Source organism: Patella vulgata, chromosome 7 (assembly GCF_932274485.2).
Source record: "Patella vulgata chromosome 7, xgPatVulg1.2, whole genome shotgun sequence".
Taxonomy (NCBI): Eukaryota; Metazoa; Mollusca; class Gastropoda; family Patellidae; genus Patella; species Patella vulgata.
Window position 1 is genome coordinate 5,740,180 of NC_065885.2, and position 17,701 is coordinate 5,757,880.

A 17,701-nucleotide genomic window follows, 5' to 3' on the forward strand; every position below is an offset into this window, starting at 1 on the left:
AAAGTTCAAACATAAATTATATACATCTTTGAAACATATTTTAGGACATAATAATATAATTGTTCACCTGATAACCACGACTACAACCATTGTTCTATTTTAGTTTATTAATACCAGGGTCCGTATTCAATGGTTTTCTTAAAGTTAAGTAAAAATACTTAATTTTTCCACTTAACCAGGGTCCGTATTCAAAGGTTTTCTTAAAGTTAAGTAAAAATACTTAATTCTTCCACTTAACCAAATGTCTTACCTTAAATCGGTATTCAAAGGCTCCATTTTACATATACTTGGCATTGTGAAAAACTTTTAAACTGCACACTTAAAATATGGAATATCAACATTAGCCAAAAAGCATGAATTTTTAACTTATGGAAAACCTACACTGCCAAAAATCACGAATTACTCACTTCGCACGCAAGTTATGTCCCCTTAAGGGCACCACTATACTCTATTAAAATCTTACTTGTCATTACTTACTAGGAAAATATTTGTCGAAATATTATATTGTAACGCACGAAAATAGTATGACTATAATTTATGCTAAATTATGATGGTACGCATCCGTTACATTACGGGCCTGCTACTACATTATGTACTCCGGTTAAAGGAAGTCATTATAATCTCACTTAACTTTAAGGTACCTCACACAGATCACTTAACGTTATGTGTTTTTTTCTCAGTTAAACTGGCCTTTGAATACCACTAAAAGACCAAGCACTTGTAAGTTAAGGCAGCTTAACTTTAAGGGAAAATTCGATACTTAACACTGCCTTTGAATATCACTTACCCTTTACTTACAGGAAGATACGTATATTTAAGTGAAATCTAGTAGTTAAGTGGCTATGTTAGACTTAAGATATCCTTTGAATACCAACCCTGGAGTATAATTCTATATATCGATAGCGATGGGGGTGTATAACATACTTGGTTAATTATTACCCTCTCATATGGACGTTAAACCTAATTCAGACCCCAACCACCCATCAAAACAAAAGGAAAAGTAATACCTAACCTCGTTCTGGTTTAATTTCTCCGCCCATCCAAGTCGCTCATTATATTTTATTATAAGTAATACCTAATCTACTTAAGACCCCCCCCCCCCCCCTTCCATTTTTTTTCAAAACACAGGAAGAAGTATGGAGGCCATTAAAACATCATATTGATATATACACTATATTTTACTATTGCCAGCACACAACATCGTCCTGGTCTACAACACCACGTTGTTCCAGGATATAGTCGTCCATGTCGTTATAATAACTGTTGTAGATACATTCCTCACTACCATCTCTATATCCCCATATACCAATCCAACAAAATCTCCTTTTCTTCTTCTTTTCTATCAATATCATTAAATCCATAACATTGTCTTTCTTACTGACAGTTATAGTACCCATATCTTCAAGCATACCACCAACTCTATAAATACGGGTTAATATATTATATCATTATCACCTAATATAAATACAGGTTAATATATTATATCATTATCAACTGATATAAATACAGGTTAATATATTATATCATTATCAACTGATATAAATACAGGTTAATATATTATATCATTATCAATTGATATAAATACATCACACTGTTTCACTAGTCAGTATATTATTCAGGTCACGTGTATTTAGACATCGGGTAATATTTGTTGTTTATTATTCATTCGATTCAACACTTACAGTTTACAAATCATCAACATATATTATTATAAACACATTTACCTACCTGTAAAATAACTTTAAAGTAATATCATTACTCGTATCCCTGATATAACGTCGAATGTTTCGTGAAACTTCTGATTGTTCTACTTTCGTTTTAAATGCCTCCAGGTCAGCCACCCTGTTTTTTAATTCAGCTATTTCTTCATCTTTTCTTTCAAATTTGTCAGCCATCTCTTTAGTTATCCGATTGATCTGGAATCTCAAATCTTTCATCTCGGATGTGCGATCATCCAGGTCGGTCTGGTTACTAGTTTCATTTATTGTGTTTGATTTTCCAATCTGTACAGCTTCACAATCACCATGTATATTATACATGTAGGTATTGTTGGTAACGGTTGATATCTAGAATAGAAAATAAATAAACAACCAGTCTCTCTACTTTAAAAATATTATTACAACAATATCTATCTTCTTGGATGAAATTAAAAAAAAATTCACTTTACCCGTCTGCCCGAAAGTTAGGGGGGCAGTTCCCCACCCCCTGCCCTATGGAAGGGTATCGCTGCCAATATTAAATGCTCTGCTAAAATGTCTTTTCTATTGATTACGTGTAAAAAGTACAATGTACAAAGTCTTAATACCGGTAATGGTAAAGTCAAATTACCTCCAAGGCCAAAGTTAAAGTAAAACGTCAAATGTCAAATTTTTTATTGGAAAATGCTGTTTTTGACGTGTCTACATTTGACATTTGACATTTCCCTCATCACATTTTACACTTGCGTTCTGTTGCATCTCATTTTTCGGTCCTTCACGCTTTCTACATAACATCTTACGTAGAGCACCAAGTTTGATATGCAGATGTAGGATATCACGTGACTTAACATATACGGAAACAAGGCCGAGATCAAACGAATTAAATCGGCATTTTGGTCACCCATGGGCCCCCCGTTTGTCGTTCTTATCCGGGATAGAAGGGGATTTTGCGTTCTTAAGTTAGTGTTATGTTCTAACGGACCCATAGTGAAACTTTTAACTATTCAGTCTATTATTTATAGATCATTATTTGGTCATCATTTATTAAGTACAACATGATCGTTTATTTAGTGACTATAATTGTGTGAAACTGATTTAAGGCTTGGTATGTATATAAATATGGTGGCGTAATTGTCCAGATATTTGGAGATATTTATTTATGTGGGTCACCCTACCATTGGAAAAACCCAGCCTATGTATAGTGTATTAATCACGAGTTATAGTCTTGTATAACTTGTCTCGCATCTAACTACTTTGAGGGGGATCGAGTACGAGAAATAATTATATTATTTCTACAATCATGAATATCCATAAAGAATATAATCTTGAACACTAATACAATACTTTACTGTATTATAAGTTTAACCGAAATATAGATTAGAATAAAATGTGTTGTAACAGTCTCATTGAATGCTTACCAGTTATTTGATCTATAGGTGTTCAGTTGTGTCTGGATAACTTTGACTATTGAATACAGGACGTCATTGGAAAAACCTGTCTATTTATAGGTATTACGACAGCTTGTAAATATAGTGATCACCACGACCTGTTGTTATTCTATACATTCAGATAATCTTTATCTATATATCTAACTAAAACTTATAAATTACCAATTATCGTATAATAATATTAAAGGGGCGTTATTCTATTATTTAAACATACATTATGAAAGAACAAAATCTGTCTATTGTAGGTCTTTCTCTAGGTCTTAAATGTTATATCGGTTATTACTTAGACATTAATTAATTTACTAAGGCCATAATCAACTCTCGATGCCAGATTTAAATACGAATTACAGTTGAGGATTTAATTTGAAAATGGATAACCAAGACTTTGTTTATCATATTAACAACGTACAGTAGCAATGACAACCGAGACTAAACTGTTCTTGTAGTGGCGATAACTCAACTCATTATGCAGTACTTTGACTGAGATTTTCAACATAATCCCTTGTCACCATCTCTTTATCTAAGTCTTATATAATGCCCCTTTAATTAGAGTTGACTTTCTCCATTTTAGCTACACACGTGGAGACATTCTTGTGGGCGTATTTCTCTGTCACGTGTCTGTTTATGAATATTCATTAAACACAAACTTGATCATTTCGGGGATTAACATATGAAGGATATTGTCAGTGTTTACTGTTTTAGGGTAAGTTATTCATAGATCGACGGGTAAAAGGAAATTGATGCCCTCAGATTGTAAGTTTCATTTTCATCAGGTAGGCCTATTATTGGTAGGGTAGAGTATGCGCAGTGACGTTTGTGGATCTTACAGTGCTGTATTATGAAATGAGAAATGAAATGTGGTTTAACGCGGTAGTGGGAGAAACACACCGAATCTGTGAAGAAAATTTGATATGAACCCCCAGTGCAATAAACGAGCCCCCAAGTCCAAGAAAGGAGGCCCGGAATCAGAAAACAGATTAACTTCATGACAAGTGCGCGTTTGGTTTTGTGCGGATTTGGTTTATGTTTGGTACAGCCAGTATTACCCATGCGTTAACATTCTATCTCCGCTCTAGTGCGAATCGCGCGTCACTTGCGTTCTATTAGGGCGCCGCGGTGGCTGGGTTAGTGAGACATTGGTTCGCTAACCTGGATATCTCGTGTTCGATCAGATTGTTGGCCGAGGAAAATCATCGGGATGTTCCGGCATGGCTACCCCTTTTCATTGGTTCAGGACGGAGGGCCTAAAATGGTAATGGACAGTGTATACACGCATTGATATGTACGGAAAAGAACAATAAACAGTTGGAACTCCGTATAAGATATATCGTAGTGCCACTGCCCGGGCAAAACTTCCCTCATAGCACACCGTATGGTGTATGTCCGTCTTCAATAGCCCAGTCGAAGCAAAACAGTGGGACGTTAAACACCCATTTCATTTCTTTCAATGTGTTCAACTATCAGATCCGGATTAAGATTTTCCCAGCCTTTTGGTTATTTATTTATTTATTTATTCTTCCAAGAGGCATATCATACATGACAATATAGATGATCATATGAAGTTACATGATAATAAGATGAGAAAGTTTTGATGAGAGAAAAAGTAATGATGTCATGGATGACCAGCCTCTTGAGGATAACCCATAAAAACCTGCTTAAAATAAAACTAGGTTTATTTCCAATGGGGTCCTTGGAGGAGGATCAGGTTATGTCATCATAGAGGGGCAGATTCATTTATGAAAGATGAAGGATGGAATATGACAATAAATAGGTAATAATTTTAAAAATGTTTATATTTACAAGGCTAACTACAATTAATATTTAAAAACCTGCTTTAAACATACATTATACAAGAGCTAAATCTTGTCAGCAGAATATCATTGTCATTGTCAGAGTGTATACAGGGAAATAAAACACGGTATTTGTATCATTTGTATTATTTATTTGATAGTTTGTCATTAATTATGTGCTGCATTTGTTCGGATGCAGACTACCATTAATTTCTCCATTAACTCTTATAGATACATTATGGGAAAGTAGATCAAGAACTGGCAGTTCTCACAGTTCTCATTACAATAGTTAAAAACTAGATACTGTAAAGGGAATTTGCTGAAAATTTCAGTCAAATTGGTCCACTATGAACCGAGATTTTAGCGATTGAATGTTCGGCCTAGCCTCGATCATCATTACTAAAGTCGGTAGGATAAAAAAACCATAGTCTCGATTATCCATTTCATGATTTAATTATGAATGGAAGTCGAACAGCAAATCGGAACCTAATCCAATAAACATCGCAGCCTAGCGATGCCACTGAGAGTTGATTATGATCTGGATAAGTTAATTAATGTCTAATTAATAATTAGATAACATTTCAGACCTAAAGAAAGTCCTTGCATAATGTGTGTTTAATGTTAAATCAGTGGTGTTCTACATGCTATGGTAGCCCACTCCCAAAATTTCGTTTACAACTTCCCTTTACAGCACAGCAAGTATGACATCATCGGATCATCAGAGTACTAAATTTGTATGAGGTTAACCACCAAAATATCAATTCACTGAAATTTATAGCAGACTAGGGTCAGAATATCATGTCCTCGTTAGTGCATAAGTAAAACAAAGCCTATTTACTAGTTGTATTCTTTCGCTTTAAAGGTCTCGACAGAAAATAGAATTTCAATGCCTCTTAATCAGTTCTACACCAAAAGGTCAATACAGATAAGCATGCAAAATGTCCGGAAAGGCGGGAGAAAAATATATCTAAACATAGCTGGCACTACAAAATATGGATAATTAATGGTGGTCTGCATCCGTTTACATAATCATTTAAAGCCAGTTGTCTCCCTTTTATTACTTAACACACTACACTGTTAAAAAAAAAACGTTTTTTTTTACATGAATTTACTTCATTTTTTCTGTTGATATACGTAATTTTCTGTTGATATACGTAATTTTCTGTTGTTTTCTGTTGATATACGTAATTTTCTGTTGATTTACGTATTTTTGCCCTATGTCAACAGATTGCCCGTTCTATAATAGCGAAATATGTTATTTACCGGAAATTAAACTTGATCGCATGTAAAATTAACAGCAAATCTGTTATTTGTCTGTAAATTCACGAAAATTTTGTGTTATTATGATTCATGTCAATAACAATAGCGAACTTGTCTGTAGATGAGCGGATCCTGCGCATGCGTAAATATACTAGGTTTTGACAGAAACGTAATATGTTATCTTACGGAGAATTATAAGAGGATCGCTGTTAATTTACGGAAAATATCTGTAGATAGGCGGACCCTACGCATGCGTAAACATACTATGTTTTGACAAAAACGTAATATGTTATCTTATGGAAAATTATGACAGGATCGCTGTTAATTTACGGAAAATATCAATTTGATCTGTTGATACGACACAAATATAAACAAACTTGTCTGTAGATAAGCGGACTATGCGCATGCGTGAACATACTGTATTTTGAAAAAAAACGTTCTATGTTTTCTTACGGAAAATTATAACAGGATCACTGTTAATTTACGGAAATATGATTTTGATTTGTTGATGTACGACACAAATCAGACTTCTAAACGGAAAATGTAAATAACTGGATAATTCACATAGTCCTATATATAGAACAGCACCAACCCAATTTCGCTAAGACAGTGACAAATGGCATACCCTTACAACCAACGGATTTTTAACTGCCGACGTGTCTTTAATGTGCTCCGTCTAATGAATTGTTTCGTATTATAGAACGCTTTTCCATGTCAGCCCTCACCAGCCAAGGGGAGCCCAGTCGGAAAAATCTACAAGGTTGGCATCGCGCTCTCCGGATGCGAATAACTGTCATAATATCTGTCAATAACGATTCATGAAAAGAGCATGACCGCTTGAAAATTTGTCCCGCGCTCTTTGGAAAATCCTTAATCCGCAAACAAATCTCAGAGGATGATGCAGTGTATACGGACAACGTTGTTACTCACTTTAAAGGTAAGACTATTTACTAATAACACAGATAATAGAATTGTCAGTATAATAGTAAACAACAATATTATTAATATTATTATTAGTCTATTAATGTTATAAACACCAAGTACAAACAATCCGAACCGTTGAACAAAATACATAAAATCGATTTATGCATTAGTCTAACGGATCGGATCGTTTGTAAATTTGTACTGGTAATTATCATGAATCGACACGACGATCTGAGAATAGCACGTGATTTGACAATCGTAATTACGTTACAGTAGCGGGAATAACCGAGTAGCTACGATTGGTGACTTGATAGAGGCTGGAAACGTCATACTCACTGATCTATTAATAGATAGATCAGTGGTCATACTAGACTAGACTAGTCTTGATCATTCAGACTCTTTACTGTTTATGTTCTGTAAAGTAAAGATTCTGGGTGATCGAGACTAGGGTGCAGACTGTTTCGTAAGCTGGCTGTTTCGTACTTAGTTCTTTCGTACCTCGTTTCGTACCTCAGATTGATTCGTACCTTTTCCTACGTGTTGTTGAAATAAAGTTGAAACATGATTCGTACCTTTTTCTACGTGTTGTTGAAATAAAGTTTGAACATGATTCGTACCTCAGATTTATTCATATCTTTTCCTACGTGTTGTTGAAATAATGTTGAAACACGACGACTTAATAATATCCAACCACTACTACAAAATTTTTTATAAAAATGGCTGCAACGCGAACTTTATAAAACAAAGATGGCTGCTTGTTGCGCGAATTTTATAAAAAATGCTGCTGAACCAGAATTAGAACCCCAAATAGCTTTGTACTTTTTTAAATATGTTGAAAGAAATTTAAAAATATAAGTTGGCAAAAAAAACCAATCATGGACCTTATTGTATTATAAGGTCCATGACCCAACACACACTGCGATCTGCCTTTGTTGTTTATAATCTGGTGATGATTACTGAACTCATTAAGCGAGTGGGTAGTGATTCTTATTCTTGACGATAATTGATTGGCGATTGTTAAAACGGTTAAAAAGAGATTGAAAAATATTTAATCTGGTGTTGATTATTGAGTCCATTCAGCTGGGTGACTTGTGATTATTGACTATGAGTTGTGATTTTTGTCAATATTGACCGGCGATTGTTAACTTCAAAGGGTCAGGCGGCGCAAGCAGTTATTGCCAATCCTCCATTTTACCTGCTCTATTGCTGCATAAAGAAGCATCGATATTGCCGTTACAGATAAAGCTTGTGTCAGAGGGGAAGTTAAAAAGATATCAACGTATTGACACTCTAGACCAGGATCGTATTTTTAGCCTGCGGGGGGAATACGCACAGAACCAGATATCAGCCAGCTCCCTGTTAAGAAGATGCGCGTTTGTTTACGGCCCAACTGCCGCTCCTGTTGCACAATGGCGGTCCCAAGCCCGGGTGCAAAATGAGGTGGGATAAGCTTAAGTGCATTGTAAAAGTTTAAATTAACGAAGGTACGAAACAGCTCATGTGAGGAAGCTTAAGTTTAAGTACGTGTAAAACTTGAAATTTCCGAAGGTACGAAACAGCTCGCGTGAGGTACGAATGAACTAAGTACGAAACAGCCAGGTTACGAAACAGCTGACATCCCGAGACTACATACTAGACTAGTTCATTTAGCTCTTAATTGTTCTGGTTCAAACTTTAACATTGCGCTGGGTGATGGAGTCTTGTAACCTCGTGGGGGAGAACGCTAGATCGAAGCCGGTCCTTAGCATTTTATGACGTCATATGTGGATTATGGGTTAGGGTAAGGGTTAGGCTTGGCCCAGGGTTAGGGTGAGGGCTAGCCCTGTCTACATCTCGAGACTCTGACGAAACCTGCAGGTCCTAGCCCTTACCATAACCCTTATCTTAACCCACAATCCTCATATGACGTCATAAAATGCTAAGGACCGGCTTCGATCTAGCGTTCTCCCCTCGTGGAACTCACTAAAGGATTCTGGGAAAAGACGACATTTTGCTGGCGCCATTAAAACGAATACCGGTACTGAAATAGTTGAATGGAACGTTTATTGAATGAAAAATTCATTGATTGAAGTAAATTTTACCCAGTGTAAGTTCATGTACTATATGTGTCACACTGTACGCTAATGCTTAAAAAATGTATGAATGTCACGTTTGTAAACACAAATGTACGTCAATAAAGTCTTATTGTCGGCATTATGCATTTCACAGAAATGCTGCAAACGTCAAATTTCCATGTGCTCTAACTTCTTGTGGTAAATTTTGCAAGACATACAATGCATTGCACACTCATATGTCTAGATATCACACCAAACACCAAAAAAGTCTCAGATTATCAAGGTTGCCAGCATTGTCTACTCCAAATTCGTCACAATATAAATGCTCCGTGGCTGGCTGTCAAGAGGCTTCTGATAGCCCACCATCTTTGATTGCCCATTTAAAAACACATTTGGTTAAAGGAGATCAAATATGCTGTCCAATATCTCCGTGTAAAAGTTTGTTCAAAATAAAGTCCTCATTTTCTTCTCATTTGACACGAAAACATCACAATTGGACAAAAGACAGCTTCAACCGACAAAGTGTTGATGACAATATTACTTCTGATTCAGAGTATTCTGCAGTTGACAATTATCAGTTAGATGATGTTGACCAGGAGGGGTCTGTTGACAATATCGATATCGATGAATACGATACCATAGCAGATGAAAATGATGAAGATATTAGTGTAGAAGATTATGAAAGTAATTTCATGACCAGCTTTGCTTTATTTTACTTAAAATTACAAGCTAAGCAATTAATCCCTCAGTCCACAATTCAGTTCATAGTCGAAGAAATTGGCAATCTGTATTCTTTAGGTTGGAAATATATGAGAAAAATGTTAAAAAGGAAACTGGTCGATCAAGAACTCTCCAATGATGTGGCAGAACAGTTGCTGGAGGAAATTCAAGATCATAATCTGTTTTTGCACGCAACCAACCTTGAGGACTGTCCCTTTCGTTCAACTTACAGAAGAAATATTTATTACAAATCAAAATTTAGACATGTTCCTCCAGTAAAGTGCAAAATTGGTCAAAATATTGAAGGCTCCGTGCATAGTTACTATGTGCCTTTGGAAAAAACCATTGCCTCTCTCTTTCAAGACAGTTCGGTTTTAGATCAGTACAATAATCCAATTATAAATTTTAATAGCAATGAGTTGCATGATATTCATGACGGCACACATTTCAAAAACAATGCCTTTTTTCAGGATAATTCTCGTATACAAATTCTGCTCTATCAAGATGCGTTTGAAATAGTGAATCCAATAGGTGCAGCAAAAACAAAACATAAGATGATTGGTATTTATTTCACCTTAGGTAACTTTCATCCATGGAATAGATCTAAAATTGATACAATTCAGCTTGTTGCACTGTGTCGTGACAAGGATTTATCTGAATTTGGTGCTGAAGTGGTGTTCAAAAATTTCATTACTGATTGTAAACGGTTTGAGAATGTAGGGTTCCTGAACATCAATGGAATAACTGGTCCTTTATTTGGTACAGTAATATCTTGTTTGGGGGATAATTTAGGTTCACATTACTTGGGTGGATTTGTGGAAAACTTTTCAGGTGAATATTGGTGTCGATTTTGTCTGCATGCAAAGAGTGATAAAGATAATTTACCTAAAGAACCAAGAACTGTACAAAATTACAAGGATTGCCTGAAACATCTGAAAGATCATCCTGATATAAAAACTTATAAAGGGATTAAAAAAGATTCTGTCTTGAATAAATTATCTCACTTTCATGTATGTTCTGGCTTTCCTCCTTGTATTGCACATGACCTATTTGAAGGAGTGGTTGCTTATGACTTGCAGCTTATAATTGATTATTTTGTCAAAGTTAAATGGTTGACATATGATTACATGAATAGTCTTATTAAAAAATTTCCATTTAAATTGAATGATGCAGTTGATAAGCCTTGTATATTGAAACCTAACAAGACCAAATTGCCCGGAAATGCAATGCAAATTTGGTGTCTGTTGAGACTTTTCCCTATGCTATTTGGAACAAATATCCGTGACTGAACAGACAGTGTGTGGAATCTATTACTATCACTCCAGGAAATGATTCTTTATCTTTGCTCTCCATCTATCAGTTTGGGACAAATCAGTTATATGGAGGATTTGATTGTAATTTATATGAGTGAACGTAAACGTTTGTTTCCAGCAGTAACCTTAAAGCCAAAACATCATTATGTTCAACATTACCCGTTGCTGACCTTGCAATATGGTCCTCTGATTAGAGTTTGGACAATGCGAATGGAATCAAAACATTCTTATTTCAAGCGTTGTGTAAGAAGGTTTCAAAATTTCAAAAATATAGGATACACCCTATCTGAACAACAGCAATATTTGCAAGCATATTATTCTAGTGGTTGTCTATTTGACAGTGAACTTTTTATACATAATTCAATCCCGTTTAAGTTAGATAACTTTAATAGTACTGTACAAGATAGTATTAAAAACAGCGAAATGAATATAGAAAGATCTCTAGTCTGTGACAGCATTGTTTACAGGGGTATTACCTACTCCAAGAATGACCATCTTATACTATTAGATACTTCTGACCGTTTCCAAATTGGGAAAATAGTTCTTCATTTAGTGAAAGACAATGAACCGTATTGCATTGTTGAAATGTTTGAGGCCATTCGCCTTCCTAAGTTTGGAGTTCATAAATTGGAACCAATAAACGTCAACTGCTTTAAACTGCTAAAATATACTCATGAAATATTTGATTATTATCCATTACCTACTTATTTGGCATTTGGGGTCACTTGCATAGTATTAAAACACACTGTACCAATAAGATCATAAACAGGTGTATGTGGTTAATTTCTAGTGTTTCAGCATGGATATTTCACACTTCATTAAAGTGACCACCTGTAACGGTCGCAAGGTGGCAGTGCATTGTGATGGGAACACTTATGATGAATTTTTGAAGAATGGTAAGTTGAAAAAACTGTTTCCACCAAAATTACAAAACGTCAATTCAATTTGCCAGAAACACTTCATTATTTCAAATGCAAATGAATGTTTAGGCTAAATGAAATATGGCATGGGCAATAAGGGTGAATATGCTTAACAGATTTTCAACTGTTGAGATCTCTTAACATGCTGTGCATAATGAAACGCTAGTCTCGGGTTGTTGTCTTGTGTGCGAGTTAATTTGTCGTGTCAAGTTAATATCTCAGATGGGCCTTTTTTTGCCAAGGAGGGTGAATTTGCCAATGAACACAATCCCATTTTTTGTCCCCTCCGATGGACTAGAACAATGTTTCTTGTCAACACTCACCTGAAAAAATTCACAAGGTCAACTTATGATATGCTAACCCTGGCACCACCACTGTGAGCGGCAAGTCTATATCGGTTTGTTTGAATCCAGTACAGTCATCTATATTTCGTCCTAAAACTCCTAATGTGTACAATTGTTAGAATACCGTGTACAAGAGTATTCAGAAGACGAGGAGTAACATGACATCTGTCCTTATAAACCTGCTGAATTTGCAAACTCGATGTCCTCGTTCAAATTGCTGAATTATTTGTGGTTCTAGTCCTGCTTTACAGTTGACGCTCGGTTCAGTAATGATGAAATACATTCCATTTCATATTTGTATACACACTAACAACATATTTTCTATTTATATTTGTATTTTCAGTGAGTGAAAAGTTTAACATCCCTGAAAATAACATAGAGATCACTACCAGTGATAATACAGAGGTCGATAATGTGTACTTCAACGCAATTGTTAAATCTGTAGACCAACTTAATGCAAGGGATCGTACTGCATGTAAGTAGTTTTTAGTCCCCTACCGGTGAATCCGAGGGGACTATAGGTTTTGTGCCCGTCTGTCAGTCAGTGCATTGGTTAAAGTTTTGTGATGGCTTACCATTCGCTTAAGAATGATGTTAGGATTCTGATTCTTTGCATAGAAGTTCTTTATGGGTCTAACGTGAATGCTGTGGAGTAAAATTGCAAAAAAGATTATGATTTTCTTACGTGTTCATGGACACAATAACGCTTATCTCATTTGCTTCTGTCAAATTCATAAGATTGTTTTATTTCAGGTGAATCTAAAGCATCAACTGAATTTAGTCTACAATCACCTCTACAATCGCCAACGTCGTCAATAAGTTCCAGGAGCTGTACCTCTCCGTTGGAGACTGGGACTCAAGCCACCATACAAATTCCATGGAATAAGATTCCGTCGAGTCTTAATCAGGCATTTGAAGAGGAAGAGCTAATAACTCGAAAACAACGATGTTTGTTAATAAAAATATTGTGGGATGAGATAAAACAAACCAATCAAAGAATCTCGAGGAAAATCCTGAGAGAAGTGGCGGCAAAAGTTGTACGAAGACATCCAAGATGTTTCGAAAAACGGATGGACGGAACGATTTTGACTGACGGTATCGAAGAACTGATGTTAGCTTTAGAAGCGAAAAAAGACAACGAAAACCGACCAGAATCTTGTGAAAAATCCAAGAAACCACGCTTAGACATTGAAGTCATAAATTCAGAGTCATTTAATCAAAATGAACTTAAGGATTTGTTTTTAAAAGATAAACTGACTGATGTGGAAAAACAGAAAGTTCGTGAAACAATGATATCCACATATCAGGCACAAAGAATAGATTTCATCGACAAAGATACAACCATATGCATGGTTAAAGCAAGTTGGCCATTTATATTTCAAAGTGATTACTTTTTTAAACACTTCGAAATGTTAACCAGTGTTAATTTACTGAAGTTGTTCAATGGAATCGGAGAAATACAAAGTGTGCGAATCTATAATTATCTTGTTGCCCAGAAGACCTGTAATCTTTCAGAAATACAAAATCTGCAGGAACAGCCAAATATAACCTGGACATATCAGATGTTGACCCAGGTTTTTAAAGAGGATCTTAAGGAATTGATAGTATGTCAGGTATGTTATACTATACAGCTTTTTCAAATCGGTATGTATTGGCATACATTTATAAACTTCCAACTTCTACTTGGTGTATAAGTTTATATCCAGATGATCCAGTTGGTCACATTTCAAAAGTAACTTGCAGAGTTATTGTCCTTATCCCAAAATTATTATGGGTTTCTGTAAACATGCTAACACCTAGGGCATTTAACTGATTTTGTTCATAAATAGGTGTGTATAAGATCTAATGTACAACTGTTGATTATTTTTTTGTTTTATTAAAGCGACTATGTTGAAGACTTATATCCCTATATACACGCTAACATGATGATAACATGAAGAAGTAATATATAATTAATAGATTCGTACAATTATAATTTAGTATATTCAGTATTTTTCTGTCTAAAATTTAACTTCGTTTTATTTAGGATTCATTGAAGACAGATAAACTTCCGTGCACACCATGCATAGTTGGTATTGGTAAGTATTGATATTGTCATAAAATATGTTACGTCTTATCTCAGCAGAATGTTTCTCGAAGTAATTATCAAATTTGTCATGGGCTTCGCTGCCTCAGTATGGTCCTTGCTCGCTAACCAGGAGGTCATCCGGATTTTCCAAACCAGCTTGCCCTTGTCAGTGGCACAGACCCTAGGGGCTGGCAAGGAATAGCATATGTCATTCGGATGAAGCGAAAAACCAAGTTCCTGTCTACTGCATCAGGACGCACGTTAAAGAAATGAAATGGAGTTTTGACGTCCCATTTTTATGTACTGTTAAGGCTAATTAGAGATGCTCAGACAGTTTGAAAATGGCGAGGAGTTGTCACCGACTGAAATAAGTGCATAAAAGTAGAACGTTAAACCCCTTATTTCATTTGCTGGTTCATTTGAAATTACATGAAATTTTGATTTTATGAGCCCATGAACTCAAAACATTTTTGATCAACTCTTCCACTACACTTTCACTCACCAGATTTCTGCCATGACGTGATGTCATATTTGTCATTGTTGGGTCTAGTATGTCCGAGTGAAGAGTCCTATCTAAGTTCTACATCTTCTTGTAGCACCAATATACAGACTGTAAATGCCTATGTATGCTTTTAAATTTGGATGGGGAGATTTTGATTAGCATTTAAAACATATGGTCAGCTCTACACATTCAAACTTCATGCTCACAGTATGTGATAGATTGAAATGAAATAGAGTTTAACGTCCCATTTTTGTGCACTGTAAGGCTAATTAGAGACGGGTATATGCCAAGTGTGTGCAATGAGGGTGAATTTTGCCAAGGCAGCGGCACATGGCCTACTCTTACAACCGATTTTAACTGCTGAGGTGTCTCCTACGTGATCTATCAAATGAACACGGGACTCAGTTTATCGTCGTCTCCGATGGACTATAACGCTTCTCCATGTCAGCCCTCACCTGGCAAGAGGGAACCCAGTCTGAAAAATTCACAAGGTTGACCCCGACCTCGTCGGGATGCAAACCCGTGACCTTCAGCAAGAGGGGGAAGCGTCCTAACCTTTCGACCACACCGAGCCCCATGTGATAGATTGAACAAATGCTAGGATTTTTCTACATTGTATTTTCTAGGGCCATCTATATTTCATACTTCTAAATATGTGCTAGTTGTGGATAAAGAACCCGTCACTACAGATATTACATCACTTTCAGTGGCAATGGCCATGCAATTTGCAGCCTTTTTTATTTTCAATATTTGCTTTCCGAAAAAAGTTATCAATACTATGGATGCTTTCCAAAGGTATGTAAAGTTATGGTACTTGAGTGAATCTCATGGTGGCTGATTTCGACCACTTAGCGTCTTCGCTTCCAATCAGACGACTTTGTATCTCGACTTTCCATTTTAGTATTATTGAAAAAAACGAAGAACCAAAGACACGAAGTGGAAATCAGCCACCATAGAATCATTTTAGCTTTCACATTTGAAAAAAAAAATATAGTGATTTGCAGGATTTTTTAAAGTTGAAAAAGGAAATGGTGCTATTTGAAGTGTGTGACTGTGAACCCCATTCTTTGCATCGTTTGGTATCCATTTGTTACTTTATTTCTCAATATATTTCACTGGGAAATCTTCAGAAAACTCGATATCCAACTCTGGCATTTGACAGATTTTTGCATATTTGTCCAACGAACAGCTTTCAAAACATTCCTATCAAATAGGGTGATGTTTTACCAGTCATTTGATTTGAGACCATCCATCAGTATTTACGAACTGGTGTTCTGTTGATGTTCGTTGCGATTCCAATTGGATACATATCCTCTCCAAAACCTACTTCAACAGTCCACTCATAAATTTATACATTTGGTTAAATCACCCCTGTAATTGACAGTGTTTAAAGGGAATATTGTTTATGAAAATATGCCACAATTGGCTACAGAAATCTACAAAATATGAAAATCCCCATTATCTGCACTGAATATACTAGGTTACTTGATCTCTCCGGTATATGGAGGTCTACAATGTATATCTATTTTGAACCCTATTCATAATTGATGGATCGTAGATCACATGCACAATTCTCTTTAGTCCTACACCAAGAGCCTATTTGTCCAAGCATAAGTATGAATATGTCAAAGTGCTCTATGAACTGTGCCAGTACATAATCATTGTGAAAGGTACTTATAATTTATAGTTGTCTATTACAGGTTCATATTGAAGTTTAAAAATGAGAACACTCCCAAAAAGTTGAAGAAAAAGACCTGTGTCAATGATCAAGTTCTTAAATTTGCGTCCGATGTAGCGAGGTACGAGGCCTTCCTTGAATGTGGAGAGGTATCCGATTAAAGAAATTTTTACAATTTTTGCAATTAACATTTTTAGTGCCGTTACACCCCTCCATATCATTATCGTGGCCTAAAGTGATAAACATTTTTGTGAAATCATTAGTTACAAGTATGTTTATGATGTCTTAGTGATGAGTAATGATGATGTCATTAGTGATAAGCATTTGTTCATGTTATAAGTATGTTTTTTATATCATTAATGATGAGTATATTGATGTCAATAGTGATGTGTATGTTTTTGATTGTCATTCTAAGTATGGTTGTGATGGCTATTAATGAGGAGTATGTTTCATGTTCACATTTGTTTTAATGTGAGATATTGTTTTTAATGTGTGTAAAGTTTTATTTCATTATACTTTATCAAGGTATGATAACTTTTAAAATGATTTTCTATAACAATTATATACACATGGAAAAAAGTTAAATCGACACCTATATTTTTCAAAATGTCTTGTCTTACGAGGTTTGGCGTTGAAAGCCTGATAACGTAACCTCAGAAAAACAAATGTGGTTTGCAAGAACACTTCTTTGACCATAAGAAAACCGGGAAAGTTTATCCAGCTTTGATATTTAATCATGATTCTGAGAAAAAATCCAAGATGCTGTATTTGTCAAAAAAAAAGAGTCAAAATAAGTATGAAGGTACAGAGTCAGAAACACAATCCAACATCACGATTGTTGATGAAAAATGTCATTTTGAGTCCAAAGATGACATTCATGACACAAATCATCAATATAGCCGGTAAACCCGGCAGGTGTCTGGTTGACAGCTTTTATCCTTCGTCTCATTCCTTGTGTTCAGGTGGGTTCAGTGCATTTACTC

At 35.6% G+C, this 17,701-nt stretch overlaps 1 protein-coding gene across 2 annotated transcripts; it reads left to right on the forward strand.

Annotated features, from left to right (window-relative positions):
• The first annotated feature begins 9,065 nt into the window (after positions 1-9,065).
• LOC126827002 (uncharacterized) lies at positions 9,066-17,335 on the forward strand. 2 transcript variants are annotated; one of them, XM_056102407.1, is made up of 7 exons: positions 9,066-9,205; positions 11,997-12,102; positions 12,814-12,945; positions 13,224-14,083; positions 14,497-14,548; positions 15,667-15,835; positions 16,741-17,335. In XM_056102407.1, exons 2-7 carry the CDS (start codon positions 12,006-12,008, stop codon positions 16,877-16,879), a joined length of 1,449 nt encoding a protein of 482 aa, XP_055958382.1. In that variant the 5' UTR covers positions 9,066-9,205; positions 11,997-12,005; the 3' UTR covers positions 16,880-17,335. The 2 variants fall into 2 exon arrangements, with proteins under 2 accessions (XP_055958382.1, XP_050412121.2); XM_050556164.2 differs by lacking the exon at positions 9,066-9,205 and having other exon boundaries at positions 11,670-12,102.
• Positions 17,336-17,701: the final 366 nt, after the last annotated feature.

Excerpts from the sequence above, each read along its gene's own strand:
- LOC126827002 (XM_056102407.1), top strand. The coding sequence starts at position 12,006 with ATGGATATTTCACACTTCATTAAAGTGACCACCTGTAACGGTCGCAAG. Across the intron at positions 14,084-14,496 it reads AGGAATTGATAGTATGTCAG|GATTCATTGAAGACAGATAA; the intron begins GTATGTTATACT and ends CGTTTTATTTAG. Across the intron at positions 14,549-15,666 it reads ACCATGCATAGTTGGTATTG|GGCCATCTATATTTCATACT; the intron begins GTAAGTATTGAT and ends TGTATTTTCTAG.